The 15,406-nt window shown below is 39.2% G+C and overlaps 2 protein-coding genes across 2 annotated transcripts; both read left to right on the plus strand.

Annotated features, from left to right (window-relative positions):
• Positions 1-8,102: 8,102 nt before the first annotated feature.
• Positions 8,103-9,677, plus strand: LOC110857330. Its single transcript, XM_022105941.2, has 3 exons — positions 8,103-8,249; positions 8,779-9,348; positions 9,425-9,677. Exons 1-3 carry the CDS (start codon positions 8,159-8,161, stop codon positions 9,577-9,579), a joined length of 816 nt encoding a protein of 271 aa, XP_021961633.2. The 5' UTR covers positions 8,103-8,158; the 3' UTR covers positions 9,580-9,677.
• Positions 9,678-10,268: 591 nt separating this feature from the next.
• On the plus strand, positions 10,269-13,039 carry LOC110857291. Its single transcript, XM_035857948.1, has 2 exons — positions 10,269-10,448; positions 10,725-13,039. The coding sequence occupies exon 2, from the start codon at positions 12,119-12,121 to the stop codon at positions 12,860-12,862; it is 744 nt and encodes a 247-aa protein (XP_035713841.1). The 5' UTR covers positions 10,269-10,448; positions 10,725-12,118; the 3' UTR covers positions 12,863-13,039.
• The last annotated feature ends 2,367 nt before the right edge of the window (positions 13,040-15,406 follow it).

Consider the following 15,406-nt stretch of genomic DNA (forward strand, 5'->3'; position numbering starts at 1 on the left):
GGTAGAGCACAAGCGTCCGTGGCTGATGACTCGCAAGACTCAGGGCAAAATAATGACCAGCAACAGGCCGCACCGAATAACCCACAACCCGTGAATAATGGTCCCAATGCTGCCGCGGACATTCCTATCGCTCCAGCACTTCCAGTTTTTCCCACCGCGGATCAAATTGCCAGATCAATGCTGCAACAATTAATGGGCGCAGGTCCTCAACATCCAATGTTCCAAATGATCGCACAAGCTGCTGCGCCACACATTCCAGCGGCAGCAAGGCCTCAAAATCTGATTCTAGGACCTGCCAATCCTCCACCGAATCGACAACAGCAACCTGGTCTCAATCCGCACTTACGACCTTTGCTCAAGACCAGCGATATCACGATACCGACATACAGTGGAGCAGCCGATAAGAAAACTCCTTTCGATTTTCTTGAAGAATTTTAAAAATACCAATTAGCAACTGCGTTCACTGGTCATTTTAACCCAAGTCCTTCGTCATGCAATGAAAGGGCATGCCTACCGATGGTTCGAATTTCACGGCGATTTTCCGGACATGGATAGTTTCCAAGATGCGTTCAGAAAAGAATTCCAAACCGTCGAGTACATGGCTGACCTGAAGAGGGAAGTAGAAAAGCGAACACAAGGAGTAGATGAACCACTTACAGCATTCATCTACGCAATCAATACATACTACCAGCGTCTTGATCCCCAAACTCCCCAACGACAACGCATAAAGACGGTGCTAGAAAATATGCATCCTGAGTACAAGTGGGTAATGAGCAATAGAGATTTCAACACTCTACAAGACTTGGCTGACGCTGCTCATGAAGCTCAAGGTCTGCTAAAACGATTTAGGACTTACACGCCACCACCAACAGCAGAAAGGTCACTTGAACCTAGCTTAGCATGGCACCCAGCGTACAAGCAGAGACAGGAGAATCGTAGGGACGAAACTGTAGTCTCGCTAGGCCCTGCCAGATCGTCTTCTGCTGACACTAGATTGCGTTTCGCTGCTCTCGATCCCTTCCGTTACCATCATCATGCTCCTGCGGCAAACGAGCGCGGTAGACCTCGTGATAGGGAAGAGAGACACAGACGGTCTTTCTCTGGTGAAAGATCCAAATCTGGTAGTAGTACCGAGCGCTCACAATCTCCACGGCCAAGAACTTTCACTCGTTCACCGAGTCCAAAGTCCGACACTGTTACTTGCTACAACTGTAACGGTACCGGACATATTCGAAAATTCTGCCCTCACCCTTTAAACTACAAGGGCCCCGGGTCTCGCAAGGAGTAGACCAAGGGGGCGAAACTTCTATTGTCGCCACTCCATCTCGCGACACTACACCAATAGTTTTAGTAGAAATTTTAGAAGAACAATTTCCTGCATTATTAGATACTGGTTCTTCTGGCTGCGTAATTAGTAACGAAGTTGTAGATTTAGTTCGAGAACGAAAAATTAAAATCACTCAAAATTTCACAACAATCAGAATTCTTCATGGTACGTGTGATAGTTCCGAGGAAGTAGTATTGACAATTCGATGGAAAGGTCACATTCGCAGGCAAAAATTTAGGATCATCAACTCTGCTCCATATCCAATTATATTAGGAAGGAATTTTCTGCGTGCTGCTGAGATGGGCGTTCATAGTAAAGGATGGACAATGGGGGCTGAACCCCAAGAAGAGATTCCATTCGACAAAATTCCAAAGAAAGTTAGGTTTAGCGACGAGACCCTCGTTAGTGAAACTCCTTCTCTTCATGAAATAGTTCAGCGCTGCAAGGTTAGTAAGAAGGAAAAAGCTCAATTACTAGATGTCCTGACAGAATTCAAGGAGGTATTTTCAACAAAACCAGGATTTTGCGAAAGTTATGAGTTTGACATTCCAACGGGTAATGCTAGGCCCATAACTTGCCAAGCTCGTCCTATGACTTCAGCGAAAAGAAAAATTCTTCAGGACAAAGTTCAACAATTACTCGATGATGACATAATAGAACCATGTTCCGGCCCTTGGGCGTTTCCAGTCGTACTAAGACCCAAAAAGCACGGCGGTTGGCGTCTTTGTGTCGATTACTCTCCTCTCAATGATCTTGTAGATGCCGACAAGTATCCGCTAAATAGAATTGACCATATGCTCGCACATCTTGGCAAATCCAAATACTTCAGTGTTTTCGATCTCTGCAGCGGATACTATCAAATTAAAATCGATCCAAAGGATAGGGACAAAACAGCGTTCATCGTCCCAGGCGTCGGATTATTCAGATTCAAAGTTATGTCAATGGGACTCAAGAACGCTGGCGCCGCTTTTCAAAGGATGATTGATAATGTGCTCGGCGATTTAAAATACGACATTACAATGCCATACATGGACGATTTACTCGTCTATTCGACTTGCTTCTTGGATCATCTCGAACACTTGAGAAAGGTTCTTACAAGATTAAGAGACGCCGGTCTCACTATCAATCCAAATAAGCTCCAATTAGCTCAGACTACAATTGAATATCTCGGTTTCATTGTCAGCGATGGCAAAGTCCTCCCTGATCCACAAAAGGTCAAAGCTCTAAAAGAGTACCCACGCCCTCACGATGTCAAAACTGTTAGACGGTTTCTGGGTTTTATTGGGTTTTATCGTCAATTTTATGAGCAGTTTAGCCAGAAAGCAAAACCATTATTTGCTTTGCTGAAAAAGGATGCAAAATTTAAATGGAATCTCGCTGCTGATGAGGCATTTAAACTTCTTAAAACTGAACTTGTAGTGACAACCAACTTAGCGTTGCCCGACCTCAACAAACCCTTCATCATCCAGACCGACGCTAGCTTAGAAGGAATAGCTGCATGCTTACTACAGGAAATGGACGGGAAGAGACATCCTATCTACTTCACTAGTAGGCTCCTGTTTCCAGCCGAGAGAAACTATACAATTACTGAATTAGAATGTCTAGCCGTAATTTTCGGTGTAAAAAAGTTCCGTGGTTACATTGAGTATACTCACTTCACCATCGAGACCGACCATCAAGCTTTGAAATGGTTGAAAAGGATTAAGGAACCTGCGGGTAGACTTGCTAGATGGGCCCTCGAGTTACAATCGTTCGATTATGAAATTGTCTACCGGAAGGGCAAACATAATCAAATGGCCGATGCTCTGTCCAGATCCGCAACATGTTTGTATGGAGACGATTCGAGCTCAATTAATAAAATATCAGTTGAGCAAGAACAAAACGCCGACTACGAGCTAGGTCCGTTAATCCATTTTCTTCTCAACGACGAGTTACCACCAGACCAATCTTCAGCACAAAAAATACAGCGACAAGCAAAATCTTCCGAAATTCGAGACGGGATTTTAATGAGACGAGTAGCTCCAGTAAATCAACCATGGGCTGATGGTGACGAGTCACTTCGAATATGGATCCCAGAGTCGTTAGTTAAAAAAGTCATCGACGTATTTCACACAGGTACCATAGCCGGTCATTTAGGTACTGCGAAAACTTACCACAGAGTAGCCCAACGTTGCTTTTGGAAAGATATGCGTAGGGACATTGCAAAATTCGTAACGTCGTGTCACGACTGTCAGGAAACTAAAATTCCATCTCTAGGAAAAGCAGGTTTAGCTTCCTCTGTTTCGGCAGAGGCCCCTTGGGATTTAGTCACCTTAGATCTCATGGGACCCTACACAACGTCAAGTAGTCAGAATAGTCATCTTTTAGTCGTGGTGGATTATTTTACGAAATGGGTCGAACTCTTTCCACTGCGAACCGCTACCACTTCCGCAGTAATAAACAGATTATGGAAATTATTTTGCCGATGGGGAATTCCAAAAACACTTTTGAGCGATCAAGGTACTCAATTCACGTCGAAAGAGTACATTGGCTTTTGCGCGTGGTTAGGAATAAGAATTTTTCAAACTCCACCTTATCACCCACAGGCAAATCAGACGGAACGCTACAACCGAACCATAAAAACCATGATTATAGCAACGACATCAAAAATGAAAGATTGGGACAAGCACTTAGATGAGTTAGCTTTCGCTTTGCGTACTGCAGTAAACTCTACCACCCAGTTTACTCCAGCTTTCTTAAATTTCTTTCGAGAATTAAGAACCCCTTTCGACAATGAATTCAATTTACCAACCCAACAAATTCCGAGATGGCCATGGGGGAAAATAAGTAAACAAGTCGATACAATTTTAGCTGTGGCACGCGAGAATATGTTGGATGCTCAAGCAACTTATCAATCTTACTATAACATAGGGAAACGAGATAAAAGATTTTCGATTGGAGATAGCGTTTACAGACGAACCCATGTCTTGTCTAACGCCGCTAAAGGCATTACCGCAAGCCTTGCAAAACGATGGGAAGGCCCATTTTTAATTTCGAAAACCATAAGTCGTACATTATATGAGTTGTCGGACATGGAGGGTAATTCGTACGGAATTAAGCACGTGTCAGAGTTAAAACCTTTTAATTCTGACACAGAGCTACCAAACTCAAAGAATCAGAATGGCACCTCAACCAAGGCCGTCGACCAACCCACCAATTCCACTGATGAGAATTCCGATGGTGCAGCGTCCACTCCGTCCATGTCTCCTGCCACCTCCACCACGGTATCTCCCGGACTTCCGTCATCCGTTCTTCCGGTCCTACCACCCGACACCAGCAAATTATCAACGGCCAGCGATACCAAATGCTCTTCCCCAACAGCAACAAAAAAATCCAATCGATCTCGATCTCATGTCCAAACTCGTACAAAAGTCACGCCAGTACCAATCGCACCAACCAAGTCAACTAAACAGACCATGGGCAAAGCCAAACTACCCTCGAGTAGCAACGATCAAAATGACCCCCAAGTACCTAGCGTCAATGTATCGAACCGGCGGAGCAAGCATCCAAACCCGCTCCTACAACAGTCCAGCCGATATGATCTACGACCACGACGACAAAGTCAGTCGCCCAACAACCGCTGACTCCTCACAGCCCATTGACTCCCTCGACAACCCACAATTCCCATACCAACCACGCCGAGTGAAAATTGCCAAAGTCTTCGATAATTGGGGCAATTTGCTACAGAAAACTGTGCAACTCTCATCAATGAACGAGATTGAACCCCAACCTCACACAACAAAATACCAGCCCAAACCAGCACTCGGCTTACCAAATAACCAAATTCACAATTTTCTCCACGAGCTTTCACTCCACAAACGTCCACGACAAATCTCAACTAGTGTCGAGGACCCAAGTGGCAACAAATCACAAGCCACCTCAACAACAAATATTCATAATGAATTAGCTCGAGCAAAAGCCCAAGCTGAAAGACGACAACTCTCCGCGACGATACCAATGTTCGAGCCACCCACCAAAGTGACACCGCGTGATGAGCGACACAAAGTACTGCCGAATTTACCAGAGTCCAATCCCATCAATCCAACCTCAAACTCGCTCAAATCAATTATGGCAAAACCTCTCCTAAAATTGGTTAAGGAGATCGAGAAGCCAAAAGGGAGGAAAGACAAAGCTAAAAAAGTTACTTTCAAAGAGCCTGCAGTACAATCACCAAGTCAGTCCCTAACCACCAATAAAAAAGACAAACATTCACGTCGCCACAAACATAAGCGCCGACGTAGCAAAGAGGCGATAGAGCACGAAACCGTTGTAGAGTCGGACAATGAGAGGATCGAGCATTTTCTTCAGTCATCTGCGACCTCTTTGGCTGAATTCGACAAAAATGGACCCCAAGATATGGACACCGGACCACTTTCTCCCAATTTCCCCTTGGAACCAATGGAGATTACCCCCGACTAAAACTTTACTTCATCGACGAATCAGTCAGACCACTTCAATGCTAGTTCGAACTAAGATACATTTATTTTAGTTACCAAAAAAAAAAGCTTTCATAATTATAGTCTTATTTCAAGCTCAACCATTGAGTCACATTCTCGTTCTTGCTACAAGTTAGCATTGTTCTCAAATTAGTTCAATTAACTTATCATTTTTGAGTTATATTCAGTTGAATCATATTACTTTTCCAGTATTGTACTGTTTCAAATTCCAAGTTAACAGTAATTTCGCTTAATATTCTTAATATTAGAAATTACAAAATGTTGTCATAAAAGTTTATTTTTGATTGATGTTAATAAAAACAAAGTCATGGCTTAAAACGGGGGGTTTTGTGGTGCTCAGAGAGGTTACGTATAGCTTTAGCCCAATACCAAATACATACATATTCTCGTAATTAGGTTTTTCCCAATTATCTCGATAACCACTCATCATTTAGAAATTCCGGATGCACCATCATCCTCTCCAACAATTCCTCTATTCAAACTTATATTTTTCAAGTTGTAATTTGCAGTAATTTAGACAACTTATTCTTGCAAAGAGTTCTCCGTTTGTGGAGTCATGTTTCAATCGAGTACTCAGCGAACGCAAGCAACATTCTGGGCTCGCGTTTCGACCTTGAGACAAAAAGCCTGGGCTACCATACCCGACACGACACGACACGCACTGTGGTGGTGATACACCCAATCACCCCATACAAGGTAACCAACCCTATATACATATACCAACAAATCTACGGTGTTGTAAGGCTACCTCGCCTTATCAACCGCACGGCTACCTTGCCTCGATAGGGTTAGCTTCGTTCTGCGTACAAATTAGACTCCGTGTCCGATAAATCAGGTATTTTCATTCAAATTAGTCTCTTATCTAAATTCTATTCATTTCTCCTTCAACTCAATCGTCAACCAAGCTGAGCACTACTTATTCTCCGGGCAAGCATTCGTTAAACTTAAACCAGTATTCGTTTCTTAATCGGCATTTCTTTCTCATCTCTTAAATCGTTGCTTGTCTCGTCTTCATTTCTGCATATCGGTCACTCTTCCATTCGAACCCACAATACGAGGGCGACTATAGCTAAGGGTGCTAAGAACCCGGGCTGAGGAGCTTTGTGGACTCCAAAAGTGATAGCATTAGGAGAGTTATTAGAATTGGCACGGGTTTTGCATATTTCTATAGCTCAACTTTTTGATTCATCATAAAGCAAGTTCATTTCAGGTGGTCAAACTTGGCGGTAGTATTCAAACCATTTTCATTCTACTCGTCACATGTCTAGCGGCATGTTTCTGCCTGGCGGTCATCGAGTATGTGAAATACAATAGGGCAAATATCACGAAAAGGGTTAGACTGATTTGGGCAAGATTTACTAAAAGTGTCGAAAAGTGCAGGCATCACAGGAAAATGCGACTTAGAATTAAGGTACGGACGAATAAGAAAGAAATCATTTGTATACGACAAAATCATTCGAAACCAAAGGTTCTAGTTGTAACGGATAATGCAACAGGGTAATTAACAATTAGTGGGCATAATTTTAAGTTATAAGTTTTGCGTCCATGGCTGCCCCATGTATCTATAAGATAACTAAACATGTAGGTAGAAAGCGCAATGTTTATACAATTTCAGCTAAAGGAATTATGCTAATGAAAATATGTAAGTACATATAATCTGAGTATTAACCTATAATATTTGATAAGGAGACAATTTTTTTAACTTTTAAATAAAATCAAGCTATGAACTATATTCAACTGTCTATTAGTACTTATGCAGCTGCTCGGGGCATTTATTTTGCACGGACTCAATTCCACAACAAAACTATATGCATATTACTCTAAGCCTTCGCATTATTAGACAGCAATTGAGAAAATTAATTATGATCACCAATTATTCACTTAAATCTTTTTCAAGCAAGCATAAATATGTCAAGATTAGTTTACCGTGAAAAGTGACCAATCAAGTTGAATTTACCCAAACAAATTTCTGAACACATCAAGTGCTGGATTAAGATCAAATTTAAACGAATTTCACCTCAATTCAGTTAAATTATGTTTCAACGAAATTCTCTTCATTGTCGTCATCGCGTTTGTTTAAACGCACTGATTTACGCTGACATATAGGTTATTCCATAATTATGCCTTCAATCATTTCTAATCATTAGGATTAGGTGAGATATGTGCATATGCAACACGTTAATCGTCTGGATTAAAGCTGAGTCACGATTTTTTTACCGTTGCAGTGTCCCTATAAAAGAGAACTGGTCTGGGGTGCTCTTCATTGCAATAGAGCCAACAATCAAGAACGGGAAAATAATAAGAATAGATATATACATAAAACTATATTTTAAAAATGTCAAAATTGTACATCATTGTGCTCGCAATTGTTACCACGGTCCATTGCACGACCAAAATAACAATGTGGGAAGAGCCTAAATACGAAGGTTCGTCTGCTTAAGGTTCTCTTGCTTGCAGTTTTTTAATTGACTTTTTACGTCTCAAGTTTCCAGATTCAAATGTCGATTTTGTAGCCTATTCATATCCGTTCAGTTTTTTTTACAACTCGAAAATTTTAATTCGTCTAAAAATCTATAGTTATCAGGTTGGCAAAGGTTGGTAGGTTGGTTGGGGGTTACAATTTTGATTATTTTCTTCCATGACAAATAATAAGTACAATATATTTAAAAAATCAGATTCAAAGATTAAATATTTTCTGATGGAAGAAAAAAATCAAAATTCGAACCTCCTAACTTTGCAAATCTAAAACTTTTCAAATTTCTGGACGCAACAAAATTTGCATTTTATAAACAAGGCGCCGAAAGATCGGGTTTCCAAATTCCCAATTTTAATACATCAAGTAGGGAAAGTTGAGACAAAAATTCAAATTCAAACCGGAATACAACTCTGCCTTAACAATTAATTTCATCCCCCCCCCCCTTCAACAAGTAATACCAAAACAATTTTCACTTTCAGGCAGATCGGGTTATTTCCCCGACCTTGACGGGTATATATATGGCACCTTGGGCCCCTTCGATAATCGCATGTCATCCTTCAAAATCGATATCGGCTCCTGTGTCGAGGCCTTCAACGACGATCCACCTGGCGGAGAATGGTTTTGGACGGACACCAGAAACTATGCCTCATTTCCCGTTAAGAGCGGAATGGACAAGAGAATCTCAAGTATGCGGTCATGTGGCAGATCTATTGTCGACCTAAAATGTCCAGCTGGCACGTTCGTTAAGCGGATTGAGTGGGATAAGGTTCACAAATTGAAGGACGGGCTGAAACTGAAATTACACTGCATGTCGTTCCAATCCACCTCGGCCGCAATTGTGCTTTATGTCACTCCCGCAAATTTGAAAGCGACCGAAACCCGGGATTGTTTTACGGCGGTGAGAGGCATCCGGTTCACTAGACAGGCCAACTTGGAGGTGGACACTGACATCGACCCAGACTGCATGCCGGGAATGACGGAGGAAAAAAGTGCATATTGTACGGATGGAAATGCCATGGTGGGAGTAAGGTTGGAAGTTGAGAGTCACAGTGAGTTAAAGATTTATGAAAATAATAATCCGAGAAAAAAATTGGAAATTGCAGAAAATATGTATTTTGATTTCAGCCAAACTCATAAAACAATCGAGAATTTATTGCTCTCGATGGACGCATAGTAATAATGGACATGAAATTGAACTCGTGGAGCCGTTCTATCTTCGAGATAAGGAAAAATCAGAAAATGTGGAACCCGATAAAGTCGCAACGGTTGTCATTCCATAACAAAAGTGATTCCTAAAGTTGGTTAAATGCTAGTTATTTATAATACTTAAGTAGTAATAAGTATGCTGCAGTTATGTACATAAATATTCAGAAACTCGAAAGTATGGATTATGCTTCATTCAAATAATTGATAATTCATAATTAAGTGTGTACAATAAATATGTCTGTATACACGTCTGTATTTATGTATGATGTTGGAAAACGGAACTACATAAATTGATGCTTGTCATTTGTTGGTTGATGTCTGCGTAACAAATTCTTAGTTCATTTTTGCCTATACATTAATGAATCAATCGAACAATTCCTATCGTCATTATTGTATCAATTTCGAACTAATTCTTAGTATTATCATCCATAAGTGCAGAAAAGGATGAATACGAATACGAATCCAAACCAACAAATACGCAGCACAACAGCCAAATTCATACGAACAACTCATTATACTGCAAACTCTGCGTACTAGTTTGCATGAAAATAAAATAAAGTCTGGTGTATGGCATAGCAGTCTCGTGATTTAAGTATCATACTGCTTGCTAACGTTTTTTTATCTAGGCAGTTATTTGATTAGTGAAAATTTTCCATGCAATTAAAATCCTTCCACGAATCCAACAAATATTTCAGTTGAAAATGACGCATTTCATAAATTTAAAATCAAGAAATTATCTTTGGGTATAAAATGGTGGCGAATATCCAAATCAGACATCACATCATACAACAAACGTAAACCATGAATTCGAAAATTATCGCTGCTTTCCTCCTCGTTGCCGTTTTGGTTGTCATGACAACCACGGTGGAAGCTCAGAATTGTCCCGATGGAAACGGTTGGGCGTGCTGGGCGAATCGAGGTCGACGTGATAGCATTTGCCCAGGTTCATAACCTTAATTGTATATTTTGGGCGTTTTACGTCAGATTTCGTAAATCCGTAGCCGCATAAATTTATGAAACTTACAAACTTTTAACGAGGCTTATGAACAACTTTAAGATAATTTTTTCTTGCAAAGTTAAAAGGCGTGTTTTGGGTTCGTAAGGTGATCTTAAGTCGTTACAGACTTACCAAAACTGACCCGAAATGACAAATTACAGTTAATGTTTTCAAAACATTTATCTGGTAATAAATAACTTGTATTATTACTTCCTTTTCCAGCGCGAAGGTGGAATCGCCGATGGACAAGAAGAGGAGGGTTCCTTGGGTTACAAACCTGTCACTGCTGTGGACGTTAAGTTTATGCGGGTAAATATTTCCCGCAAAAATATGTACACTTTAAAATTAAGTATAATTTGATAAAAAGTATGGACTTAAGTTCGGGCCAGTTATGTAATACTGGCGTTTCTTGTCAAATAAGAAACGAAAGTATGTAAATTGATATATCAAATTAGAAATATAAATATGCAATCATTAAAAAGTTTTAGCTTCAAATTCTTAAAATTATCCTCACCTAACAAAACAATGCGGATGTATATCATCTAAATACATAATCGTAGTCCTTTAGATCACGTAGGAATAGAAAGCACTTTAATGTAGAACATTTTATTAAACAAATTTCCGGAAATTCCTATCGTCTCTGCATGAATACGCTTCAAACCTGATGATAGGCACGTTTACTTTGGGATTTCACAATAATAAACTTACTTGTTTTCATTTTTTTCTTAATTTTTCATATTTTTCTATGCATGTCTTGCGAATAATGAATTGCATGTAGCATTAGAAATATTGACAAAGTTAAAAGCGCCATCGTTTTCCACAAGATCTTCTATGTAATCCTAAATAAAATAAGTTACTCCAAATTTTGCTTGATCACGATCATTCAAACCTATCAATCCCTTGGAGAAATATCCCTGCCAACTTGGCAGGGATATTTTTTGGCAGTGCCAAGCCAAAGTTTGAATCTAAACCAGTGTTTACATAACTCTAAATCTGATTCACAAGCTGAATCCCTGGTTTTATTTAATTATTCGAGTCAATGCCTCATCAATTTGTTATGTAAGCTCAATCGTAGCAACAATTATTTATGCGAATTCTAGTCGAAAGTAGACACGTCAACATTAATCTCGAGCAGCATTTACCGAGAAGAGTGACCAAGCTAGATCATTGGAATTACCCAAATGATCGATGCCAATATTTGCAGATTAAGTGCAGGATTATATTCCCAATTTCAAAGAATTTCTCTTCATCATCATCGCTTCGTTGCTTAAATTCGCTTATATATTTACGCTTATGTTTATTAATACATATATACACATTAAGCCGTGATTAGGCCTTCAATCATTTCTAATCACTAGGATAAATAATATGCGCATTAATCCTATGGATTTAATCGGAGCCAAAATTTCTGACCCATTACCCTATAAAAGTAAACTGTTCTCATCGCCATACATATTTTCACCGCCAGCGAACAACAACAATCAAATAGTAAAAAACAAGGATAACACCATGCAGAAATTGTGCATCGTGGTACTTATCATTGTTACAATGGTTCACTGCAGGACCAAAGTATCAGTGTGGGAAAATCCGGGATACACAGGTTCGTCTATTTTAGAATGCCCCCATCCACATTCAAAATATCACTTCAACATTTACTTTCAGGCAGAGGGTCCTATTTCGACGACCTTGATGGGTTTCCACATGGAAAATTGGGCCTCATGGCTAATCTCGTTTCATCCTTAAAAATCGATATCGGCTCCTGTGTTGAAGCCTATGAGTACGATCCACCTGGCGGGGAATGGTTTTGGACAACAGAAACAGCAATTTATCAACTTGACGATGCCCTAGATAACAGGATATCAAGTCTTAAGTCTTGTGGCAGATATACCGTCGAGTTGCACTGCCCAAGTGGCACGTTCGTCAAGAGGATTGAGTGGGATGGGAAGAACAGTCTCAGAGGGGGGCTAAAATTACACTGCGTACCATACTCTTCTACCACGGTGGTATCAACACTTAGTCTGCACGATAGTTTAGCAACGACGCAAGCAAAGGATTGTTTGGATGCTATGAGAGGGATTCAATTCAGCAGATCAAACGTTTTGGAGGTAGATTACGCTATGGAGCCGGACTGCAACCCGGGCTATACTTATGGAAACAGTATCTATTGTGGGAGTGGATCTGCCCTTATCGGGGTTTGGATGCAAGTAGAAAACCGATGTGTGCTCTTACGTATAATGATTTATAAAATATTTATAAAATTCGGACTTGGTTTCAATTATTATGTCGTTAAATTCCGATTGATGAATTTTAGCACATTACATAAAAACTTCAAGAATTCTCTGCTCCCCATGGATCAGTAGAAATACTAGGGGGTCTGAAATTGATGACGTAAAGGTCGTTGAGCCTCTCTATCGTAGAAATTTTACAAGGTCGGCCATTATCAATGGAGCTGCAACTGCTGGGCAAGATGGCGCTGGTGAAAAGTGGCGACAGATGTTCTTAAAAATTAAGCCAAAACCGTTGGTCTAAACGCTGACGGCCTAGTGGTACTATTTCAGGAAGATATGGATTATTTTATTAAAAGTAATCAATACAATATTTTCATTTATGTACATAGATACTTGAATAAAAATAATTTTTGGTTTAATAATTATTACTTAAGGACTTGTTTTATTGCCTAGCTAAAAATTAATTTGAATTTAAATGAACAACTTAACCACAAATTAAAATGCTCAGAATTATTTACTAAATAATGAACCCGTGATGCGCCTCGACTTCTTTGGATCTACTTATTCAAATTTTTATGATTTGGAGGCCGTATGTTTGGAAAATCCTTGGTATAGTCGACATTTTTTATATAAAAATTCAAATCAGTGTCAACAACCCCAGAGACATTTGCATCCGAAAAAAGTACAAAATTGTTTCCAAAAATGCATAAATTTTGCGCTTTGCGATACTTTTTTTAAAATACTGAAATTTTTTACTGTCCACAGAATTTGGATGTATGGGTATTTTTGGCATGTACATACGTATCTCGCCTTCATAATTAAATAACTAAAAATCCAGACTCATGTTATAATCTTTTTGCATACCAAATCTCCTTGTGAAAAAGGATGAAAAATTGAGCTATAAAAATGACAAACGTGGACTTTTTCATGTTGGCTGCGTGTTTAACAAAAACTATAACAAATTTCATGGGAACTCCTATAAGTTACTTATATTTAGGCAGTTAGTTTTTTTTCTAAAATATGTCGCATTAATTCGGATTAGAACCCTGTCAAATGTTATCAAAACTTGCTGACGGGAAAAATACTAGGTGCCGGACTCCGGAAATGCTAAAAATAACTTCCGTCATCATTACTCATTCCCCGTCAGCGCGCCAACCGAGGAGGATTTGCTCGTGCACGAGCTCCTCTAAATTTATTTAATTTTTATTCTAATTTTAATAAATTTAATTGGTAATATCTTCGATTATAATTGGAAATGTGTGAAAATCCCTCATCGTCAAGCTGAACAACTATTTCAGCCAAAAAATTGTATTTTAAGTCTTTATTTTAGAAAATTGGAATTACCACGTGGCTTTTGCCTGTCCACTCGGTTGGTTGGGGAATCAAAATTGGTTTGTATTTCAAAATTAGGTTGGTTTTTTGGTGCAATTTTTCCAACAAAAATAGTTTTAAGTAAGTATATAAGCTTAAGTTGACATAAATTATAATTGGCTAATGATTTGGAATTGTAATAATTACAAGTATTGTATCTAAATTTACAACTTAACCCGACTTGGTATGCAATCAACTTTGTCGCGTTCCTTAGAGCTGCGAGATGGTTATGTTTGTTCATCTTGCTAAATTATTAATTTGTTGGTAGAAGTATTGGCTTAGAGAGGATGTAAACTGACGAAACTAGGCAAGTAAGTTACTTTAATTTGTTAAAATGTTTAATTTAGAGTCTCCTTCTCTAGTGTTAAGCATAAAATTTTGTATTTCTTGTACTAATAAGCCAGTATAATAAAGCGTTCATTCATTCATTCATTACTAGTCCAATGACTCACTAGAATTCCAAACATATGTATTTATGAATCATTTCGCGTGGCTAATATGTACATATTTAGGTACGTAGTTATCAAGTAGGAGTGTGTAGCCAATCGATCCCACATAAAGCGAACTTATAAGGTGATACTACCGGTTTTTAAATTATTTCCAAATTTGTTTGAACAAACTTACAAATGCATATGTGCATAGACAACATTGTGATGATTTCCGCATGAGTTCATTTCAAGCTGAAAAATTATGAAAACTTTTAGTATTATAAAGTATGCAGAAAATGGATTTTAAGCTTTATTCAGCAATCATGTCGAAATAACTGTCGCCAGCTAAACGCTGCTAGTCAAACTAGCAGACTTTGCTAGTCAAACTGATGTCCAATTAATCAGAAATGTCGGATTTATAAAATGACGAATCAAATTCGCTCGATGCTACATACATAGGTCAATTTGGTCTGGTTTTTTTGTCCGCCTGTTTAATGTTCGTAGGGGAAATTATTCGTCGGATTTTGGTAAAATCGTTATAATTGCCGTTATGTACATACATATATAAGTTTATCAATACCGGCAAATACTCTCCATCCGCACAGGATTAAACTTTTACAGAAATTGAGAATTCTAAGAAACTACGCCACTGTCAGTCTCAAGGTTCCCCGTCCATATGATTTGAGGGAACATGAGACTGACAGTGGCGTAGTTTCTTAGAATTCTCAATTTCTGTAAAAGTTTAATCCTGTGCGGATGGAGAGTATGTACCAATTTAGCTCATCTGGCTGAGTGATTTTTATTGCTTCTCGAAATTGTTGTGATGACATGAAATTTGAAGTCCATCTCGTACGACCTCAGAAATAGCGATTTTTAG

Source organism: Folsomia candida, unplaced genomic scaffold (genome assembly GCF_002217175.1).
Source record: "Folsomia candida strain VU population unplaced genomic scaffold, ASM221717v1 Fcan01_Sc018, whole genome shotgun sequence".
NCBI classification, from domain to species: domain Eukaryota; kingdom Metazoa; phylum Arthropoda; class Collembola; order Entomobryomorpha; family Isotomidae; genus Folsomia; species Folsomia candida.

Excerpts from the sequence above, each read along its gene's own strand:
- LOC110857330 (XM_022105941.2), top strand. The coding sequence starts at position 8,159 with ATGTCAAAATTGTACATCATTGTGCTCGCAATTGTTACCACGGTCCAT. Across the intron at positions 8,250-8,778 it reads GGAAGAGCCTAAATACGAAG|GCAGATCGGGTTATTTCCCC; the intron begins GTTCGTCTGCTT and ends TTTCACTTTCAG. Across the intron at positions 9,349-9,424 it reads GTTGGAAGTTGAGAGTCACA|CCAAACTCATAAAACAATCG; the intron begins GTGAGTTAAAGA and ends TTTTGATTTCAG.
- LOC110857291 (XM_035857948.1), top strand. The coding sequence starts at position 12,119 with ATGCCCCCATCCACATTCAAAATATCACTTCAACATTTACTTTCAGGC.